This window comes from Octopus sinensis, linkage group LG5 (genome assembly GCF_006345805.1).
Source record: "Octopus sinensis linkage group LG5, ASM634580v1, whole genome shotgun sequence".
Taxonomy (NCBI): Eukaryota; Metazoa; Mollusca; class Cephalopoda; order Octopoda; family Octopodidae; genus Octopus; species Octopus sinensis.
Genome location: NC_043001.1, coordinates 20,129,556 through 20,154,056, shown reverse-complemented (window position 1 = coordinate 20,154,056; position 24,501 = coordinate 20,129,556). Strand labels below are relative to the sequence as shown.

Here is a 24,501-nt window from a genome sequence, read left to right as displayed (position 1 = left end):
ATTTAAGAAACACATGAAATCCGTTAGATTCACTTCAACATTTAAATTTAATTTGTCAAAATATTTTCGTTGCTTTGAGACCACAACCTGTTCACTGATAAAATTCCGTGCTGCATCGGAATTTCATCAGTAAACAGGTCGCGGTCTCAAAGCGACGAAAATATTTTGACAAATTAAATTTAAATCTAACAGATTTTGTGTGTTTCTTAAATGGCTTATAAACACCTTCCATGTTACAATTGCATTAATTTTATTTTAGTATTTCTAATATTTCATTTTTTATTTATTTTCTTTTTGTATTTTCATTCTTTATCTTTTTAAAATAGTATATGCAGACTAGCTGAACAGGGATCAAATGATCTTGAAACTTTAAAACTTAATTTTATTACTGGAATTACTGAGACCAGTCTAACAAAACTCACTAATAGTTGTAAAAGGTTAGTATTGTAATTAATTTTTCGCCTTCTAAAATTTCTCTGTATGTCTTTCATGATTTCTGTATGTTTTGAGTGATTAGATTTCCAGTCTTGAAAGAATTAATCTTATAATAATGTATAATGTAGTCTAGAACCCCTTGGGGTGCGACGGTCACCTAGAGCGTGACTGTCCAGCGTGGTCTGACCCGTACATTCACTCAGGAACGGGTCGCAATGACGGATCGGAGGGGAAGTGTGTCCGATGCTGGCACCCCAGAAATCGAACACTGATGAGGCTGCAGACGAGCGGCCGCCACCGGCACGTTCGTCAGCAACGATGGCGCCTCGGCAGGAAGCAGCGGACTGAGTCCCCTTGCGATTGCGGTGAGCGGTCCTACCTGTTTACCCCTGGGCAGTTTCACGGTCTCTTGAACTCTCTCTCCAAAGTCAGCAACTGAATTTGCATTTACCTGACGATTGCAGAGCTGTCAGTCCTTCATATAAATAATATTGATTGTCATTAAATTGAAGGAGTGACTGGGTATTGAAGACAACTGTTTAGAAGTGGCTGCTTGGTAAGAAGTTTGCTTCCTAACCACATGGTTCTGGGTTCAGTCCCACTGTGTGGCACCTTGGGCAAGTGTCTACTACTATAACCTCAGACCAACCGAAGCTTTGTGAGTGGATTTGGTAGATAGGAAGTGATAAAAGCCTGTCGTATATATAAGGTGTGTGTGTGTGTTGTGCACATCTTTGTGACTGTGATTGTCCCCCACCACTGCTTGACAACCAGTGTTGGTGTGTTTACATCCCTGTCACTTGATGGTTTGACAAAAGAGATCAATAGAATAAGTACCAGGCTTTAAAAACAAAAAAGAAGGAAGCTCAGGGTTTGATTCGCTCAATTAAAATTCTTCAAGGAGTTACCTCAGTATGGCCACAGTTTATATACTGAAACAAGTAAAACAGAAGATGAGATTGTGCATTATTGTGTAGAACTTTTGTGAGATAATATCAAGTGGCAAAGACAATGGCATGCCTAAGAAGCTATGGGGATACACTGAGGTTTGATCTTAGATAATTGTTGTTCTTAGATGAGCTGGGAAATTGTTTAATGATTATGCTATAAAAATCCAAGTGATTTATATGATTTATTTCATAGATTTTAGTACCTTGATATTTTTCTCTGCTCTAATGATGCAGTATGCCAAGTAGATTAAAAGCTACTTTTGCGCTAACATCACAAAAACTAGAAGCTTTATATACATTACTGGAAAATATTTACCTGGTTGTTCATTTCAAGAGTTAATCAGCATCAGATTAAGATTCTAATTTGGTTAGCATCATCCTCGTTTAACGTCCGCTTTCCATGCTAGCATGGGTTGGACGATTTGACTGAGGACTGGCGAACCAGATGGCTGCACCAGGCTCCAATCTTGATCTGGCAGAGTTTCTACAGCTGGATGCCATTCCAAATGCCAACCACTCCGAGAGTGTAGTGGGTGCTTTTACGTGCCACCGGCACATCTACTTAGCTAAAATTACAAACAGGTCCCACAAAGAATAAACATTTTTCAGGTTTTTTTTTAGAATGATGTGAGATAATTATAATGGGTAGTTTGGTTTTTTCTCTTTTTATTTAAATCTTTCCAGAACATTCCAGTTGACAAATATTTTGACCAGTTGTGATACTTCTCTTTAAATTTCCAGATTGACAACTCTACATTTGTACGGGTGCAAGCGAGTGAAGAATCTAGAGAAAATCCAAGCTCTTCATCCAAACTTAATTATTGAAGCAGACAGAGACTGAAGAGATCTTAATCTTTTTAGTTGTTTGAGACTTTAACTGAACTACAATCTAGTCTCTCCTTTCTAAAGCTGACTGTCCGTAGTATGCTTTGGCCTCCTCACTTATCAATTATATCAGACAACTGTATATTTCCAATGCAATAACTTATATTGTGACAATATAACTATTTTCTTTCTGCTCCTTTCACATTATAAACTAATATTTTATCTCCTTTTTAATGAGTAATTGGTAACAATAGATGGAACTACTAAATGTGGCATTCAGAATTCTAAAGAATAGAAACATTGCCAAAAAATAATTAAAAAAGAAAAAATTTCCAAAAAAAAAAAAGACAGCACAAGAAAACAACTTATCAAGTATTCTTATTCTTTGGCTAGATTTTACTATGGATGATACCACCTTAGAAACATTCTCGATGCCGAAGAGTTTGGCCTGCTTGAAATTTGTGGATTGCTTCTATTGCAATGACAGCAATATTTCAATCTTTACTTACACACATAATTGAAAGGAAAAAGTTGAAAAAAAAAAAATTAATAATAATAAAGAAAAAAAAAAAAGAAATGCTTTAAAAAAATTGAAATTTTTGTATTTCCTATCTTCCAACCAGAAAAAAAGAACTTTTCAAAGATAATGAGATAATGTGCATTAGGGCTTATTTACTTATCCCCTCCCCTCACTAAATCAGCGAATTGTTTTGTAGTAATGTGATATAAACTTTCACTGATCTTTATATCATATACATAACTTGTAGTTGTCAATGCCACTGTAACTACAAAAGGTTCCAGTGTATTCCATTACTTACAATAATAAGCAGGTGTTACAATATTTTTATCCTGTATTTTTACTGCTGAATTATGTTCAGTTTTAATATCTTTGAATTATTGGTTGTTTCATTAAGGATTTTTATTATTATTAGGGTAACAGATTGGCATATCTGTAGAGCATTGGACAAAATGCCTACTGTATTTAGTTTGCAATCCCTTTATGTTGTGAGTTCAAATTTTGGTGAAGTCAACTTCACTTTTCCTCCTCCTGGGGTTGATATAATAAAGAACTTGTCAAATGCTGGATTCAATATCCCAGACTATTCCATCCTCTCTCAAAGTCGTGGCCATGTGCTATGTAAGAAAGTATTATTTCTATATTCAAATATGATTGAGAAAAAAGATTTTTAATCGTTATTTTTATTTTTTTTTATTTACTTTAGCTTTTTTTAGTAACTGTTATAGAATATTTTGGGATATTTTAAACTCTAAAAACATGGAAAATGTTATCAATTTGTAATTATTTATTATGTGGATAGAAAAACCAAAACAGATTTAAGTTTATGAAATGTTTATAAATAGAGTTTGTCTAGTTGATTGAAAGGTCCGTTCACAAAACTTACAAACAGCATATTTGGGAATAATTTTTAGGATTTCCTTATAAATCAGAAAAGATTTTGAAAACTTTCCTACTGCTTGCCATTATCTGTGATAGATAAAGTATAATGTATGAAAATTCACTAAAAATAAGCCATTATCTTATTTCTTTTCATTGAACCCTTTGTTCATTAATTATCTAAGGTAACTTAAAATTTAATTAATGATTTAAATATATGTTTTCTTTAAATATATATTCAGTATCTTTGAATAGACTATTGAACAAAATTTCAACAAAAAAAAAAAAACTATAAGGGCTTTAATATATCTTCCAAATTGATAAAACAATTATTTTCATCTGTATTATTAAATAATAATAATTTGTTTAGCATAGAAAGAATTTCAACTATTTCACTTATGCATATGACTTGTTTGATTAGTATCTTTATAACTGAAATGCCTGCCTTCACTTCTCAAGCATATATATTGGCCTTATTGTTCTGAGGTGCTATTTCCCCAAACATATGAGTAGATTTGCCCTTTGTAAAACTGTTCTTGAAATGAGTCCCCCAAACCAATCATTTGGAGTGAAACTAGTCAAAAAATTTCAAAATATAATTTTCAAAGTTGAATTAAAAAAATCTTGGCAAAAGAAATAGCATCAACTGCTGTCCTTGATGTCACTATCATCATCAGCTAAGACCAATTTCGTTTATCAATTGGTCAATTTTTCCGGGTCAAGGGTTAGTTATTCTTCCTTAACTAACTCCTATTTCTACTGAGTAACTTTCCAGGTAGAGATGTTCAAATTGAAAAGAAAAAAAAACTGAGCTTTATTAGGTTGTGCAGTTTATAGCTATTTAAAACTTTATGAAGTTTTTGCATTTTTTTTCCCATAAAAATAGCCCTTTTTTTTTTTTTTTTCCAATTTAAAAATATATATTGGCTAGACTCACAATATCTCTGTGCTGCATCATAAGATATATATATGTATGTGTATGTGTGTGTATATATATATATGTGTATATATATATATATATATATATATATATATGCACACATACAAACATACATATATCTTTTTTTTTTTTTTTTTTTTTCACCTGCTGCAGAATTGGTTCATTCTATATTTTTTTTTTAAAGATATAGAAAACAAAACAACGGGTAGTTCAACTTCCGGAAAGCCAGCCTACCCATGGCTCTGTAACCAGCTTTCGTAAATCCCTGTTGATAGTAATTGGGTAAAAAATAACTGTGGATCTTACTTGAAAGACAACCATTTCGTTCATTAAAAAATGATTTTCAGTCACATGACTTTTCTATTTTGTTTTATTTTTATATATTTTTTAGCACCATCTATTTTTTCCATTCTGAAAAGAAAAGTTTTAGGTCTTTTTACCTGTTTTGTAGGTATTTTATAATTCCAAATTTCCTGTCATTATATGTTTCATCACAATACTGTTCCAGTGTCATGATACAAACTGGCCACCTCTCAGCTGGGTTGTCTTCATTCTTGGTAACGCCATCCACCTAGGCTCAGGTAATGCCTATGTGGTCTGTTGACCTACTTGAAATAGTAGCTAGATCTCTTTTAAATCAGATACCTTTCCATTTTAGAAAATATATAGCACTTTGTATCAGGGTGTTCATGACTGAAATATTTTTCGTAAGTCTGCTTGACCAAGGCTGACAAATAACTTGTTCACACTACCATCTGTTTCTCTTGTGTATTAAATACACTTAATGTGTACCAATGTGCGTTTAATCCTTATACATCTACAGGTTATCTGCATATATATATATATATATATATATATATCTAAATCATTCATCAACTATCAGATAATACTGAATCACATACTTTATTAAAACACTACACAAGAGCATTAAGATTAGACATTAATACAGTACAATAATTACAATCAATATAATGAGATATAACTAAATAAATATAAAAAGATATAAAATACATATACATTATAACTGGCAGCTGTTTCGGCCATGCAGATAAGTATGTCTCATTTAACCTATATTAGCCACATTAACAAAAATATCTTACGGCCTCTTCGGGGATTCTAATGTATAAAACAAGTTACACATATACCTATATAAGTATGAGTACATACCCAAAAATCATTTACATATAAATAAGAGTGCATATATACTCATATCCTTATATATATACACACATATACATATACATAATAATATAAATAATATAAGTCAATAAACATAATGATGTTCTATATTGAATGTTACAGTTCCTCATTGGATATATGTTATCCCATGGAGGGTTGAATTTATAACCCCTATCTCATTTTATATATATATATATATAATAACAATTTAATAAATAAAACATATGCATATATACATACATATATGTACATACCTACATCTATATGTATATATACATGCATATATGAGTACAGGACACCACAAATAAACGTAGAACACAACGAGAAACGAAAACATAAAACCAAACAAGGAAACGGACTTTTTTTTAACAACGAAAAAAACAGTACAAGACAACCAACGCAAGGAACATTCCCCTTCTTCAGCTGCCCCTGTTTCGACTAAATGCGTGTTTCGAAATATATGTGTGTATGTATGTGTTATATGCAACAGAAGTAGTATTAGATTAAAATACACAGCCCTCTGTGTATCATACTTAATGTAAACACATCACAAATAGGCAGATTAACTGCAATATTTGTCCAAAGTTAACATCTTTTGTGGATATAGTGTTTAAAGACATAAACATCATGTGACTGACCAGACCATCAGATGTTGCTACACATCGCTGGTCACAATGGGTTTGCATTGTTTTAGCCTTTGAATGACGCCACCCCGCTGGCTAAGCGAGCAGGCCAACAGGAGAAAGAGTGGTGAAAGAGTACAGCAGGGATCGCCACCACCCACTGCCGGAGCCTCGTGGAGCTTTTAGGTGTTTTCGCTCAATAAACACTCACAACGCCCGGTCTGGGAATCAAAACTGCGATCCTACGACCGCGAGTCCGCTGCCCTAACCATTGGGCCATTGCGCCCCCATTTTAAAGACACAAACATATCAGTGTCTAACGATGCAGTATACGAAATAGATTAAAAGCTGCTTCTGACCTAACATCACAAAAACTGGAAGCTGTATATACATACCTGGAAAATATTTACCTGGTTGTCCATTTCAAGAGTTAATCAGCATCAGATTAAGATTCTAATTCAGTTGGCATCCACTTAGCTGAAATTACAAACAGGTTCCTCAAACACTTGTTTTAAACATTTCCAGCACTGATGGTAAGAATGCTTGATGTGAATATCGTCCTTGCTGGACTTTGTCAGTAGCATGTACCCACTGCCAGCTGCATTGCTAAGACAAAATCCTGCCAATAAGACGTTTATGTGACTCACTCTATCTAATGCTAGTAGGAGAGGACAAGATTGTCTTTTTTTTTTTTTTTTTACGTTTTTAGTAGCATACTGGAAATAACAAAATCTTCCTCAAATTACACTCTGAAATCTTAGAAATATAGTCATCATCATTGTTCGACCGTAGTCGAGACAATGGAATTTACTATGCTACGCTAGACTTCACGGTCCATCATAGCACTACCGAGGTCCTGTTGCCGGATGCCTGTATCCCTGGAGATTACATCAGGGTAGGAGAGTGTGCGCCCTCTGGTTTCGTGAGTAGATGGCTTCAAGAGGAGAAGAGTAGAAATTGACTCATTTTCAGCTCCACAACAATGTCCAGCAAACTGGACCCTTCTACCTTTCACAAGAGATGATACAGGTGGTAGTACACCTTGGATGACATATCCAGTCGTTTGAAGATGTGATAGACACTGTTGGAACACCTTTGACAATCATAAGTGTGCTTTGGAGTATACCGGTCATAATATTGGGTTCTTTCCTATTCACTTACTTTGTATTAAACATGATTTGTTACTCTCTCTTTTACTTGTTTCAGTCATTTGACTGCGGCCATGGTGGGGCACCGCCTTTAGTCGAGCAAATCGACGCCGGGACTTATTCTTTGTAAGCCCAGTACTTATTCTATTGGTCTCTTTTGCTGAACCACTAAGTGACGGCGATGTAAACACACCAGCATCGGTTGTCAAGCGATGTTAGGGAAGGACAAACGCAGACACACAAACATATATATATATATATATATATATATACAACGGACTTCTTTCAGTTTCCCTCTACCAAATCCACTCACAAGGCTTTGGTTAGCCCGAGGCTATAGTAGAAGACACTTGCCCAAGGTGCCACGCAGTGGGACTGAACCCAGAACCATGTGGTTCGTAAGCAAGCTACTTACCACACAGCCACTCCTATGCCTATGCCAATTATTTTTCTAAGTTCTTTGTTATTTTCAAAATTAATTGAAACAAAAGCAGTGTTTTTCAACTGAAATATGGTAAAAAAAGGGTGAAGATTTTATGCATATTTAAACATTAGGTGCAGGAGTGGCTGTGTGGTAAGTAGCTTGCTTACCAACCACATGGTTCCAGGTTCAGTCCCACTGCGTGGCACCTTGGGCAAGTGTCTTCTACTATAGCCTCGGGCCGACCAAAGCTTTGTGAGTGGATTTGGTAGATGGAAACTGAAAGAAGCCCCTCGCATATATATATATATGTATGTGTGCGTGTGTATATGTTTGTCCCCCCAACATCGCTTGACAACCGATGCTGGTCTGTTTACGTCCCGTAACTTAGCGGTTCAGCAAGAGAGACTGATAGAATAAGTACTAGGCTTACAAAGAATAAGTCCTGGTGTTGATTTGTTCGACTAAAAGCAGTGCTCCAGCATGGCCGCAATCATATAACCGAAACAAATAAAAGAATTAATTTTTTTACTCATTTTTAAAATATTGGTGCCAACGAGACAACAAAAGCATGAAACTAAAAAATGTAGACAACCACCAACCACATTGTAATTGTAAGTATTCAAATTTAAATTAGAACTGAAGTTTTCACTTAAAAGTGTATTATTCATATTGCTTTTCATTAGCTTCTAAATCAGTCCTGATTGAGCAGACTAATGATTAAACATATTCTAGCCGTGATAGAAGGGGAGCATTCAATTGTAAATTTTGTTGTGTCTAGGGAGAGAGTCCTTACTCCAATATTAACACACATACACTGGTTCATTTCCTCATCCTTTGTTATTAGTCAACTGGTTAAATATCCATAACAGACTAAAAGGAAAGTTACAAATAGTTACAAAAGAGCTTTGACAAAAAGCAAACAAAACAAACAACTGACTGTTTAACCAAGTTAAACAATCATTTAGTTCGGATATTTAACCAATTGACTAATGATAAAGGAGTGGGATTGAACCAGTGTATGTGTTAATTATATTGACATAATGACTTTCCCTGGACACCACAAAATTTGTTTCACCAGACGAATTCATATAATCTTTCTTGCAAACCGGTCCAAAAATGGTTTTCAGTCAAGACTTTTCTATTTTAAGATGGTATGGCCTAAGTTTATAAAGATTAGACTACCAGTTTTAGCAAGTCAATCAGGCTCCATCAGTTGGGGTGATTCATGTAAACAAACTTACATAGATTGGTTGTGAGCCCTAAGGCTCATAAGGCCAGGGCTTGACCCGGTTTCTATCCCATAACTTTAGGAAACATTTTTCATGCTAAGAGTTGCTGAAGCATGGAACAAACTGCCGGCATCAGTTGTTAGTTGTCGGAGCACTGCATCCTTCAAAACTTCCATGCTTCCTGAGATTCGCCAACACTACACCTGATTTTCTCCCCTCCATACACACACAAGCATCTATCTGACTCATACACTGTTCGCTTTCCATACATTTGTACATTACTGCATACACTTTATATGCACTTTCTGACAAGTTGTGGTGCATCTGAGCACCGTATACAATAATTTCTTTATTCTTAACATATAAGTGACTAAGATTGTAACACTTTCCACTGGATGGGATGTCAGTCCTTCACAAGGTTAACTTCCCAGCTATTGCTGGAACTTAGAGTTGAGTATACAGGAGCAACCTGAAAAAGAAATATATTGCCCAAGAACATCATTCTCCGACACGTTTACAATTGAGCCTGTGGCAGTTGAGACCTCCAGCATTCTTGGTCCCCAGACCATAACCTTACTCACCACTACTGGGGCAGAGACTGCTTTCTGCAAGTGCAAGCTCCACAAGTCAGAGTGGCTGTTTCAGTGCATCCCCCTTGCTATCATCCAGGGCAATGCCTTTCCCATTTTGCCTGCTGGTGCCATGAGAAATGCTTCTGTATTTGAGTGAATAACCTAATTACTGACAGAGAAACAGAGTGAAATCGCCATACAAAGAACTGTTGTACAACATGATGTCATGCAACACTTGGTCCAGGAATTGAAACTACAATCTCATAATTGTGAGTACAACACCCTAACCACATCAATTTATATTTCATTCTTTGTGACACTTGCTAATATTTCTGCCACACTATTTAATGTTGTAAAGAATTTTCCACAGACTTCTTTTGTAAGGGCCACTCAATAGGTGTTGCCAATTTTGAAGACAGAACAGGTGTTACGATTTCTTTTTATCCAGTACTAAATGATTGGGTACATGTTTGACAAGATCATGTAAGCCTTAAGACAACATTCACGTTTTTGTAAAAGATTTGCTCCATTGTATGGTTCGCTTCCCAATCACATGGTTTCAGGTTCAGTACCATCAAGTGGCACCATGGGCAAGTATCTCCTATAGCCCCAGGCTGACCAAAGCCTTGAGTGTGATTTAAAAAATTTTTTTTTTACGTGACCAACCAGACCATCAGATGTTGCTACACATCGCTGGTCACAATGCGTTCGCATTGTTTTAGCCTTCAAATGACGCCACCCCTCTGGCTAAGCGAGCAGGCCAACAGAAGAAAGAGTAGTGAAAGAGTACAGCAGGGATCACCACCACCCCCTGCCGGAGCCTCGTGGAGCTTTTAGGTGTTTTTGCTCAATAAACACACACAACGCCCGGTCTGGGAATCGAAACCGCAATCCTTCAGCCGCGAGTCCGCTGCCCTAACCACTGGGCCATTGCGCCTCCACGTGAGTGGTTTTAGTAGGTAGAAACTGAAAGAAGCCCATTGTGTGTATATGTATATACTTTTTTATTAAAGCTGCAAAAACATCACAAAAAAACTGTTAAGAGTTTCATGTTCTCATTCATCAGACAGTTGTGATCAAGGCTGGAATAAAATTGTTATGGTACATGTAATATATGACTTGATATATTAAATCATACATTATATGAACCATAACAATTTTATTCCAGTCTTTATCACAACTGTCTGATGAACAGGAATATAAAACTTTGAGTAACAGTTTTTTGTGATGTTTTTGCAGGTTTAATAAAAAGGCATATTATTCTATCTTTAGTATTCGAGTACTATTTTTTCCACCTTGTTTTGCATTTATGTGCTTGCTCGTATATGTACATATATATATATATATATATATATCATCGTCATCATCGTTTAACGTCCGCTTTCCATGCTAGCATGGGCTGGACGATTTGACTGAGGTCTGGCAACAGCCACGCTCAAATCGTGCTTTTTATGTGCCACCTGCACAGGGACCAGTTCAGCGCCTGTGCAGGTGGCACATAAAAGCAGATATATACATACACTCACACATTTGTGTTTGTGCGGATGTGTGTGTTTGTACTACCTTGTCATGACATTGCATAATAATTATAAACAAATGTCACTATCATACATGTATGTTGTTCCTTTGAAAGTATGTTCATCATGGGGGAATATCACCGTACTTGGAAACAGGTGAAGCTTGGCTATAGGAAGGGCATCTGTAGAAAATCTGTCTAACCCATACAAGCATAGAAAAAAAAAGGATGATGACATTGTACTCTTTGTAGAGCTGCATTTTGATGGAAGATCAGTGGGTTGGTCAGAAAAGGAAAATACCTCAATGGTAGGAGACAAGGATACTTTTAAGCTTATGTCTCTTTGAGATTCAATATCGGTTTTCTATTTTGAGTGACTTGAAATATACAAGGAACTAATTTTGGTGTAGAATTTAGCAAAGTCACAGATGGCTATTGCACACAAACACAAATATTCACACACACTCACTCTTCATTTACTCTCACTTCTGCTTTTAACCAAACACATCTACATACAAGCATACATATACACAGCCGTAAGACCAATTCTTGGACAGATACAGAGCAGATCAAGAGAGAAGGAAGTCACTGAAAAAGTTGTAAACAGCAACAAAAGAACTTCGACTAACAAACAATTGATCATTTAACCAGTACATTAAACAAATGATTAGTTAGTTGGCTAGATATTTTACCAACTGAATGACAATAAAGAAAACTTCCTGGAAGCCACAACAGTGGTATGGATCATGCCAATTTTGTAGGCAGTAACATAATAAAGGTGTTTGTCACAAAATGCCAAAAGAAGGTTCATATTGCTAAGTTGTTGCTCAACAGTCCTAAATGAACCAGCAGTCATAATTTGTTATTAACTTTAAACAACACTTAAATTCATCATGCATATATCAATCTCTCGAGTAAACTGCTTGTAAATTCACAAACATGTATTATTATTATTATTATTATTATTATAATGACCCTCCCAAGATACAACAAAATGAAATAAAACAAGTAGAAGCAACAGACTGGTCAATCAAAAGAAATCCAAGACCCTTGAAGACCTAGAAGGCGGTGAGCTGGCAGAAACGTTAGCACGCTGGGCGAAATGCTTTGTGGTATTTCGTCTGCCGTTACATTCTGAGTTCAAATTCCGCCAAGGTCGACTTTGCCTTTCATCCTTTCGGGGTCTATTAAATAAGTACCAGTTACGCACTGGGGTCGATGTAATCGACTTAATCCATTTATCTGTCCTTGTTTGTCTCCTCTGTGTTTAGCCCCTTGTGGGTAATAAAGAAATAGGTATTTAGTCTGCAGTTACGTTCTGAGTTCAAATTCCGCCGAGGTCGACTTTGCCTTTCATCCTTTCGGGGTCTATTAAATAAGTACCAGTTACGCACTGGGGTCGATGTAATCGACTTAATCCATTTGTCTGTCCTTGTTTGTCCTCTCTGTGTTTAGCCCCTTGTGGGCAATAAAGAAATAAGTAACTGGAAATGCCTTGAGCTTGGCAAAGGAATAAATTTCTTTACTGCCAAATAAATGTAACTTGCTTAGCTACTTCTGTTGTGCCTGATTCTGAGTCATAAAACATTTGAAATGCTTAAAATAGTCCACAGTAGCCTTTTGCTGAAATATCCATATGCAAAGATTTAAAATTGTATCCCAACACCAATTACTAGAATTAAAATTGTTAATGTATGGCAGTGAATTTGTTAATATAATTGTATTGTTTTTTATTTTATTTATGCGCCCTTTTCAAGCCTAGCTAGGCTCATGGGCCCGGTTTCCCGGTTTCTGTGGCGTATGTGTTCCCACCAGCTGGACGGGATGCCAGTCCATCACAGCGTTACTCAAGAAACAGGAAGAAAGAGTACAAGAGGGGTCGCTACCACCCCTTGCCAGAGCCTCGTGGAGCTTTAGGTGTTTTCGCTCAATAAACACACACAACGCCCGGTCTGGGAATCGAAACCACGATCCACCGACCACGAGTCCGCTGCCCTAACCACTGGGCCATTGCACCTCCACTAATTGTATTGTACTGAGCAGTAATTGTCAAAATACAGAGAAAAGCACTGGAATAGTAGCATTTGTTAACATAAATTTGCTACTACAGTATAAAGGCAAACGATCAGTGAAACAAGGTCAATGAAGCATGTCTTTATATGAGGTTACATAGAAAAAAAAAAAAAGCAAGAGGCATGAGGTCACATTGAAAGATGATACATAAAGTCATATGAACGAATGACTTTGTTTATTTATTTGTATCACCTGGACTAAGCTACAACAATAACCACAACGTCATGTTTAGTTGTACTACGCTGTAAGGTATCGTTTCATTAGTAACTCGTTAAACTGGGTCACAAAGTGTGCTATTGTATCTGTATTAAATTGTCTAGCTGCATTTCACATTGTAAAGTGTCATATCTAATTTAACTTGTGAGGTACTGTATAATTATGCCCAGCCTTAGGGTTTCTTGAATAAATTCCTGTTAGATTTGATAGCAAGAACTGGGTTACGGCTCTACAAATACTCACGTAAGCTCAAAGACCTTACTTTGCTAGAAATAGTAACCAAATTCTTTCAGACCACACCCTATCAAAATAATAATTTTCTACTACAGGCACAAGGCCAGCAATTTTAAGGGAAGGGGTCGATTACATCAACCAATGTACTGGACCAGTCCTTCATTTTACCAACCCTCCAAAGGTTGAAAGGCAAGCTGATATTAACATTTGAACTTGAATATAAAGAAATGGAAGAAATGCCACTAAACATTTTGTCCAGTGCACTAATGATTCTGCCAACTTTCTGCCTTTACCTTAATAATGATAATACTCTTGTGTTTTTCTCTGTCACAACATATGAATGAGAAAGGAAGGGGTGATGGCAAACTTGGTAGTGGGATGATGGAAATTCTACAGTAAAAAAAAAATCAAACAGCGTTTCAACTCTGTGTATGGTTGTAAAAGGGAGGTATGTGAATGTGTGTGTACAAGGGAAGTGAAATGGTGAACATTTAATACTGAAAAGAAAAATCAAACAGCGTTTCAACTCTGTGTGAGTATATGTATGTGTCTGCATGTACAAGGGAAGTATGTGAATGTTTGTATGTGTGAACCGGCATTCTTTCGGTAATAAAATATCAAAGGTGTTCAGAGTATGGCAGATGCCTGATGGAGGGTATTCGCTTGGTTGCACCTTTGATATATATCTTCTTGATCAAAACTGAATCTAGCACTAAATAGAAATAATTACATTGACTCTTAATTACTTCATCATCATTTAATGTCAACATTTCCATGCTTGCATTGGTTATATGGAATTTATCAAGGCAGATCTCTCAATGGCTGGATGCCCTTCCTTATCACCAACTCTCACCTGTTTCCAAGCAGGGTGGTAGTTTTCCATAGCTAGACATATTTTTTTAACAAGAGACTGGAAACAAACAACCTCACTTGTATGACAGTGGTGCTCATTTACAACCATCACATGATGTCAAGACAATATTACACACAAAAGCATACACTTGTATGCATATACATTATATAGATACATTTATACATATGTATGTGTATGCATATATATATATATATATATATATATATATATATAAGGGCATCCAGCCGTAGAAACACTGCCAGATTTGACTGGGCCTGATGAAGCCTTCTGGCTTCACAGACCCCAGTAGAACCGTCCAACCCATGCTAGCATGGAAAGCGGACGCTAAACGATGATGATATGTACATACACACACACACACACACCTACCTCTGTTGGTGATAAAGGACCTCTCGCTCAGAGTAAAAGGTAGACTGTATGACGCATGTGTATGAACAGCCGTGCGACATGGCAGTGAAATATGGGCCATGACTGCTGAGGATATGTGTAAGCTTACAAGGAATGAAGCCAGTATGTTCCGCTGAATGTGTAATGTCAGTGTGCATACATGACAGAGTGTAAGCACCCTGAGAGAAAAGTTGAATTTGAGACGCATCAGATGTGGTGTGCAAGAGGGACAACTGCACTGGTATGGTTGTGTGTTGCAAATAAATGAGGACAGCTGTGTGAAAAAGTGTTACACCCTAACAGTTGAGGGAACCTGTGGAAGAGGTAGACCCAGGAAGACCTGGGTTGTGGTGGTGAAGCGTGACCTTCAAACATTGGGCCTCACCAAGGCAAATGACAAGTGACCAAGACCTTTGGAGATATGCTGTGCTTGAGGAGATCCAACAAGCCAAGTGAGACCATAACCTGTGGCCTATGCCAGTGGGTGTAACTAGCCCACTTATAAGTACCCCTCATTCATTGGACAATAAACTTTGCTTGTGAAGACCTGTTGAGGCAAGTGAAATCAAAATCACTGACTTGGCTGATGATAGTGCCGCCTGATTGGCACGAGTGCCAGTGGAACATTAAAAGCACATCCAAGCATGATTGTTGCTGGGGCCACAGACTGGCTCCCATGCCGGTGGCACGTAAAAGGCACAATTCAAGCATGATCGTTGCCAGCATCGCCATACCAGCACATGTGCCAGTGACACGTGAAAAACAAAATTCAAGTTTGGTCATTGCTAGTGCCATTGGACTGGCTCCCGTGCAGGTACCATGTAAAAAACACCTTTTGAGTGTAGTCATTGCCAGAACCACCTGACTGACCCTCATGCCAGTGGCACATAAAAGCACCCACTACACTCTTGGAGTGGTTGGTGTTAGGAAAGGCATCCAGCTGCAGAAACTTTACCAGATCAGATTGAGCCTGGTGCAGCCTTCTGGCTCACCATTCCCCAGTCAAACCATCCAACCCATGCCAGCATGGAAAGCGGATGTTAAATGATGATGATGATATATACATATACATACATATATATATATATATATGTATGTATGTATATGTATGTATGTATATGTATGTATATATATAATATATATATATATATATTCTTTTACTTGTTTCAGTCATTTGACTGCGGCCATGCTGGAGCACCGCCTTTAGTTGAGCAAATCGACCCCAGGACTTATTCTTTGTAAGCCCGATACTTATTCTATCGGTCTCTTTTGCCGAACCGCTAAGTGACGGGGATGTAAATACACCAGCATCGGTTGTCAAGCAATGCTAGGGGGACAAACACAGACACACAAACATACACACACACATATATATATACATACATATATACGACGGGCTTCTTTCAGTTTCCGTCTACCAAATCCACTCACAAGGCTTTGGTTGGCCCGAGGCTATAGTAGAAGACACTTGCCCAAGATACCACGCAGTGGGACTTAACCCGGAACCATGTGGTTGTTAAGCAAGCTACTTACCACACAGCCACTCTTGCGCCTATATATATAACAAACTTCTTTTCAGTTTCTTCTGCTTTAATGTAGAATTTTTATATTTTAAAGGACACTCATAGAGGAAGTGCTGAAAAGCTGTTTCATGAAATGTCTCTTAAATTTCTAATTCTATATTGTCATATGGAATGCCCTCCAGAATCTGAAGTAACTAGTGATGGTGTGTGTGTGTGTGAGAGAGAGAGAGAGAGAGAGCAACAATTAGTCCATAGCAGAGTTTCCAGAAGAGTTTAATTGCTGTGAGGAATACTGTCTCTAATGCTATATTCACTTGTCATCTTTGAATGAGGAAAAGAAAAGCAGTGGCATTGTCATTTCGGCTGTGGACAGATTTCTTCTTTTTCACCTGGTCACAACCAAAGCAGCGTCACTATTTTCTCTCTCTTCCCCTCTCTCATTCGAAGAGTTTCTTCTAACATCATGGCAATTAAATTTACCAAACTTTCATAAGGCATCATACAACATTGATTAGCTTTCTCGTGGTGCCAATTATTTTCAAACATCTATTATTTGCAAACTTCTACACCTGACATACGGCATCTGCTGTTCAATATCACACTATCTGTAATCTACAAGTTAATGAGGAATCCTCAATATGGTCAGTTATTCTACTAGAAATAGAGGCCAAATCTCCTTCAAATCATACCCTTTCTGTTTTAAATAAGAAAAAGACATTATATAATATATATTTCTTTACTGCCCACAAGGGGCTAAACATAGAGGGGACAAACAAGGACAGACAAACGGATTAAGTCGATTACATCGACCCCAATGCGAAACTGGTACTTTATTTATTGACCCTGAAAGGATGAAAGGCAAAGTTGACCTCAGCGGAATTTGAACTCAGAATGTAATTATATAATATAGTTTCACATGTTATTAAAAGAGTCAGAATGTTCATGGCTGGAATATCTTTTACCATTGGTCTGTTCAACAAGGTAGAACCTGGGATAAAATAGTAATCTGTATTATTTTTTATCTTTTACTTGTTTCAGTCATTAGACTGTGGCCATACTGGGGCACCACTTTGAAGAATTTCAATCAAATGAATTGACCACAGTACTTTGAATTTTTTTGTAAAGCCTGGTACTTATTCTATCGTTCTCTTTTGCCAAACCACTAAGTTATGGGGAGCTAAACATACCAAAACTGGTTGTCAGGTGGTAATGGGGAACAGTCACACACACACACATGCACACACACACACACACACACACACACACACATGCACACACACACACACATGCACGCACATACAATGGGCTTTTTTTCAGTTTCCATCTACCAAATCCACACACAAGGCTATGGTCGGCCCAAGGCTATAGTAGAAGACACTTGTCCAAGGTGCCATGCAGTTGGATTGAACCCAGAACCATGTGGTTGGGAAGCAAGCTTCTTACCACACAGCAATGCTTGTGCCTATAACTATTCTATACATTTTAACTCCCTTACACAAATGTTTCTACTTAACAAAAGCATATACTTGTATGCATATACATTATATAGATACATTTATATATATATATATGTGTGTATATATATGTATATATATATATATATATGGAAGACCTGGGATGAGGTGGTGAAGCACAACCTTCGAACATTAGGCCTCACCGAGGCAATGACTAGTGACCGAGGCCTTTGGAAATATGCTGTGCATGAGAAGACCCGGCAAGACAAGTGAGACCATAACCCGTGGCCTTTACCAGGGGTGTAGCCAGCCCATGGAGGCGCAATGGCCCAGTGGTTAGGGCAGCGGACTCGCGGTCGTAGGATCGCAGTTTCGATTCCCAGACCGGGCGTTGTGAGTGTTTATTGAGCAAAAACACCTAAAAGCTCCACGAGGCTCCGGCAGGGGATGGTGGTGATCCCTGCTGTACTCTTTCACCACAACTTTCTCTCACTCTTACTTCCTGTTTCTGTTGTACCTGTATTTCAAAGGGCCGGCCTTGTCACTCTCTGTGTCACGCTGAATATCCCCGAGAACTACGTTAAGGGTACACGTGTCTGTGGAGTGCTCAGCCACTTACACGTTAATTTCACGAGCAGGCTGTTCCGTTGATCGGATCAACCGGAACCCTCGTCGTCGTAACCGACGGAGTGCTTCCATTAAAGCCAGCCCACTTATGCATACCTTTCCTTCTTTGGACACAAAACTCTGCTTGCAAAGACCTGTTGTGGCAAGTAAAATTGAAATCGAATCAAATTGTCTTATGTACCTGAGCCCACTCAGATAAATTGAGGTTAGGTCTCTGATCTAAGGATAACTTCTTTTCACAAGTCTCAAGTACTCTGAAAAGAGCCACTCATGTCATCCTTCTTCTACTGATCCAGTGATAAAATTCATTAGCTTTAATCTTCACTTGCAGGTCATGATTTTTTTCTATCATCAACATGATCGTGCCTATACATTAAATACATTGAGATATACAAGGTCAATGACACAGACTTTATTTCACTGACCTCTATAGCATTCATCCTAATCTCTCTTTCCTCAAGAACTATGCCATGGTCATATGAGGACTGAAACTTAACAATACAAGTCTCTTGGTTACACTGCTGCCTACTATGGTAAACTATAGCACCATATGGTATTTACTTAGTGCAGGGTTATTGTTTCACCCCAACAAGTCAGCTCTGTGCAGACCTATAATCAAAGATGGTATTTTTCAGCTATTATCATGGTGTCTTTTACAGTATCAGGGACCACTTTGTCTAATGCAGCGGTTCCCAAATGGGGTCCATATGACCCTCAGGAGTCCATATAAGATCCTTGGGGAGTCCACACTAGCAAAATAGTAAATTGGGAATCCACAGCAATATTTTAAGGGTCCGTGACCATGCCGGTGACATGTAAAAAGCACCGCCCAAACGTGGCAGATGCCAGCGCCGCCTGACTGGCGTCTGTGTCGGTGACACGTAAAAGCACCAACCGATCATGGCCGTTTGCCAGCCTCTCCTGGCCCCTGTGCCAGTGGCACATAAAAAGCACCCACTGTACTCATGGAGTGGTTGGCGTTAGGAAGAGCATCCAGCTGTAGAAACACTGCCAGATCAGACTGGAGCCTGGTGCAGCCTCCTAGCTTCCCAGACTCCGGTCAAACCGTCCAACCCATGCTAGCATGGAAAACGGATGTTAAACGATGATGATGATGATGATGATGATGTATTTATTGCAAGAAACAGTTAGGTTTCTTTAGCATTTTACACAATTCACCCTAAACAAGTGAATGTGTGAAAAATAAAATAGGAATTTTGAAAGAAGTATCTACAAAACTAGTTTTTAAACATCAAATGGCTATGGGGATCCACTAGAATAAAATAGCAATCAAAGGGGTCCATAGATAAAAAGTTGTTGAGAACTGCTTGAGAACTGCTTGTCTAACATATCACTCCATTTTTAAAACAGTAGGGTGCCATTTGAAGGAGATTTAGCTGCTATTTTTAGCAGGTCCAGCATCCTTGTCAGCTGATACTGCAAAGTAAGCTGAACAGCTGAGAGTTTTGTCTCATGACCAAAGACATGAGACACTTGCCTAGAGGTGACTAATTTGTGATGAAATAGTAACTGTTTGTTACTGACATTATTTTGGCTAATTGTTGAAAATCCTATCCTTTTGATATATATATATATATATACTTTAGTTAAAGCAGCAGAAAATTCAACAAAACCTGTTACTCTGAGTTTCCCGTTGCCGTTCATCGGACAGCTTTTGCTAGAAAAACTGTCCGATGAACGGCAACGGGAAACTCAGAGTAACAGGTTTTGTTGAATTTTCTGCTGCTTTAAATAAAGCATATTACTCTACCACTGGTATTTGAGTACTCTTTTTACCACCTTGTTTCACATTTATGTGTTTACTCCGGTATATATATATATATATGTCTCAAGAAAAGGGAAGAGGTAATGTTCCCTATAATCCTCTCAAAGTCTGTTCTGCAAGTTCAAATTCTGCTGAGACTAACTTTGCCTGTATCGATTTTATTCTTCCCCCAAAATTGCTGAGCCTGTGCCAAAATTTAAAACCATTATTAAGCAGGTATTTAAGGCAGTGAGCTGGCAGGATCATTAGCATACCAAACAAAATGCTTGGCAGATTTTCTTCCAGTTTATATTCTAAATTCAAATTATGCTGAGGTTGACTTTGCCTTTCACTCTTTCAGGATCAATAAAATAAGCATCAGTTAAGTATTGGGTTCAAACAAATTGACCTTCTCTCTTCCCCAAACTTTCAGGCCTTGTGCCTATAATTAAAAGAATTATCAGACTGGTGCTGAAACATAAATTGATATGAAATTTTCAAGTAAAGTTTTAATTTAGATAACTTTAAATATGAGGCTTGTATCATAGAAACACTCTCAGATGGTGAGCTGGCAGAAACGTTAGCACGTCGGGTGAAATGCTTAGTGGTATTTTGTCTGTCATTACATTCTGAGTTCAAATTCCGCTGAGGTAGACTTTGCCTGTCATCCTTTCGGGGTCGATAAATTAAGTACCAGCTACACACTGGGTCGATATAATCGACTTAATCCGTTTGTCTGCCCTTGTTTGTCCTCTCTGTGATTAGCCCCTTGTGGGTAGTAAAGAAATAGGTATTTTGTATGGTGTTACGTTCTGAGTTCAATTCTGCTGAGGCCGACTTTGCCTTTCATCCTTTCAGGGTCGATAAATTAAGTACCAGTTATGCACTGGGGTTGATATAATCGACTTAATCCATTTGTCTCTCCTTGTTTGTCCCTTCTGTGTTTAGCCCCTTGTGGGTAGTAAAGAAATAGGTATTTTGTCTGCTGCTATGTTCTGAGTTCAAATTCCGCCGAGGTCGACTTTGCCTTTCATCCTTTCTGGGTCGATTAAATAAGTACCAGTTACGCACTGGGGTTGACATAGTCTACTTAATCCATTTGTCTGTCCTTGTTTGTCCTCTCTGTGTTTAGCCCCTTGTGGGTAGTAAAGAAATAGGTATTTTGTCTGCCGTTACGTTCTGAGTTCAAATTCCGCCGAGGTCGACTTTGCCTTTCATCCTTTCGGGGTCGATCAAATAAGTACCAGTTACTCACCGAGGTCGACATAGTCAACTTAATCCATTTGTCTGTCCTTGTTTGTCCTCTCTGTGTTTAGCCCCTTGTGGGTAGTAAAGAAATAGGTATTTCATCTGCTGCTACGTTCTGAGTTCAAATTCCGCCGAGGTCGACTTTGCCTTTCATCCTTTCAGGGTCGATAAATTAAGTATCAGTTATGCACTGGGGTCGACGTAATTGACTTAATCCATTTGTCTGTCCTTGTTTGTCCCCTCTTTGTTTAGTTCCTTGTGAGCAATAAAGAAATAAGAAACAATCTCAGGCAGGTTGGTATCAAAAGGGTTAATATCCAAGCCAATGAATAAGTTTCTTGACCTGCTAGAAATAGCAGCATAATTTCCCTTATATCACACCTGCATAATCTCCATTATATCTTACCTGAACACCTTTAAAAAATGGCAAGGGCACACTGGATAATATAGTCCTAGAAAAACTATACCTGGAATATACATTTCCTTTATCATCAATTTCAGTTATATTTTTCGTAATTTGTATTTAAATAACCTTTCCTTATATAAATAAATGGTAAATGTAACTTTTGGAAAAGCAATAATATTTAATAATGTTACCACCAAAATGAGATTTATTTTAATTGCTAAATTAAGACCAAGTTATGAATAGATTTTTCTTTTTTTTTTTGCCTGTAATATAAATAGATACTTTAGTGATTCTGCTCTAATAAAACATTTTTTTTCTCCGTTATTCACTTACACTTAGTGTAGACTGTTACATTAATTGTCTGAATCAGTCACCTATTAGTCTAATTACTCATAAATTAAGCCAATGAGAGGAAGCCTGTTTATAGTCACTCAGCCTACTTAAAATAACAGTCAAAACTGGCGCAGGAGTGGCTGTGTGGTAAGTAGCTTGCTTACCAACCACATGATTCCGGGTTCAGTCCCACTGCGTGGTACCTTGGGCAAGTGTCTTCTACTATAGCCTCGGGCCAACCAAAGCCTTGTGAGTGGATTTGGTAGACGGAAACTGAAAGAAGCCCGTCGTATATATGTATATATATATATATGTATGTGTGTGTATGTGTGTCTGTGTTTGTCCCCCTAGCATTGCTTGACAACCGATGCTGGTGTGTTTACGTCCCCGTCACTTAGCGGTTCGGCAAAAGAGACCGATAGAATAAGTAGTGGGCTTACAAAGAATAAGTCCTGGGGTCGATTTGCTCGACTAAAGGTGGTGCTCCAGCATGGCTGCAGTCAAATGACTGAAACAAGTAAAAGAGTAAAGAGTAAAGAGTAAAACTCCTCAAACTGAAACCTGGTGCCTTAAAATACCTCTATACCAGATGTCATCTCATAGGGCGAAGAGTGCTGTCCTAGAACTGTGACAACCTCTTTTTGGTTGAAAATAAAGGACTTCAACCAGTTATAGAGTTCATCTCTTACACCCAACGCAGATATTTTATAAAGTCAGAAAACAGCACAGCTCCCATGACTTCAGGAAACATTTTTTCACGCTGAGAGTTGCTGAAGCATGGAACAAACTGCCGGCATCAGTTGTTAGTTGTCGGAACACTGCATCCTTCAAAACTTCCATGCTTTCTGAGATTCGCCAACACTACACCTGATTTTCTCCCCTCCATACACACACAGGCATGTATCTGACTCATACATTGTTCGCTTCCCAGACATTTTTACATTACTGCATATGCTTTATATGCACTTTTTGACAAGTTGTGGTGCACCTGAGCACTGTATACAATAATTTCATTATTATTATTATTATAAAATAGGAAGGACATTGAGCTAAATTATTGCTAGATATCCAGAAAGATGGGATGGTAACAGCTAGTGCCTTTAATCATAGGGTGACTCAGTGAGGTGACTGTCCTAAGGCTATCAACAGCATTCAGCTTCGATGCTTAATTCCCCCCCCCCCACATGCATTGGTAAACACTGAAGTGACAGACACATTGTTATTATTGCAGTATATTTGTAGTCACCTACATTTATTTATTTACTTTTCTGCTTGAACTGGGCATTAGTACTGACTGCAGTACTAGGAGAAAAGTTGGCAATGTTGTCTCTCCTAAGTACAAAAGCAGTTGTGTATGAGCCAACAAGGGAACCTCAACATGGTTGCCTGATTGACTAGAAATAGCAGCCAAATTTCTCTCGCCTCTGACTTTACAATCAGTAAATACGTTGCTTCAATAAAAGAAAGGATGGTTATGGCTGGAATGTCTTTCATCATAGAGCTGTGTGATTAGAGTTGAACTTAGGCTAAATAACAACAATGAATGCTGTGTACATGCATTAACACCAGCTTGAAACTGGATCACACATTCAATCTATAGGCGCAAGAGTGGCTGTGTGGTAAGTAGCTTGCTTACCAACCACATGGTTCTGGGTTCAGTCCCACCGCGTGACACCTTGGGCAAGTGTCTTATACTATAGCCTCGGGCCGACCAAAGCCTTGTGAGTGAATTTGGTAGCCAGAAACTGAAAGAAGCCCGTCACATATATGAATATGTATATATATATGTGTGTGTGTGTGTCTTTGTGTGTCTGTGTTCGTCCCCCCCCAACATCACTTGACAACTGATGCTGGTGTGTTTACGTTCCCGTAACTTAGCAGTTCAGCAAAAGAGACTGATAGAATAAGTCCTGGAGTCAATTTGCTCAACTAAAGACGGTGCTCCAGCATGGCCACAATCAAAGGACTGAAACAAGTAAAAGTGACGTTACCTTTATACCTTTTCGAATAGAATAATAATTGTTTTATGACATCCTTTGTAATTACATTTACGTAAGATGTTTTGTATTCATCGTCATCATAATTTAAGGTCCATATTCCAAACTGGCAAGGGTTGGACAGTTC

General features: G+C 38.0%; 1 protein-coding gene and 1 long non-coding RNA gene across 4 annotated transcripts in view; one reads left to right on the top strand and one right to left on the bottom strand.

Annotated features, from left to right (window-relative positions):
* Positions 1-4,901, top strand: part of LOC115212428 — a 61,758-nt gene extending 56,857 nt beyond the window's left edge. For all 3 annotated transcript variants that reach the window (XM_029781346.2, XM_036503194.1, XM_029781345.2), the window contains exons 14-15: positions 327-437; positions 2,127-4,901. In XM_029781346.2, coding sequence (XP_029637206.1) covers positions 327-437; positions 2,127-2,226 — 211 coding nt within the window. In that variant the 3' untranslated portion in view covers positions 2,227-4,901. The remainder of the gene's footprint in view (positions 1-326; positions 438-2,126) is intronic.
* The window catches only part of LOC118763586, a 198,950-nt gene that overhangs the window by 106,388 nt on the left and 68,061 nt on the right, over positions 1-24,501 (bottom strand). The gene's annotated exons all lie outside the window — the stretch shown is intronic.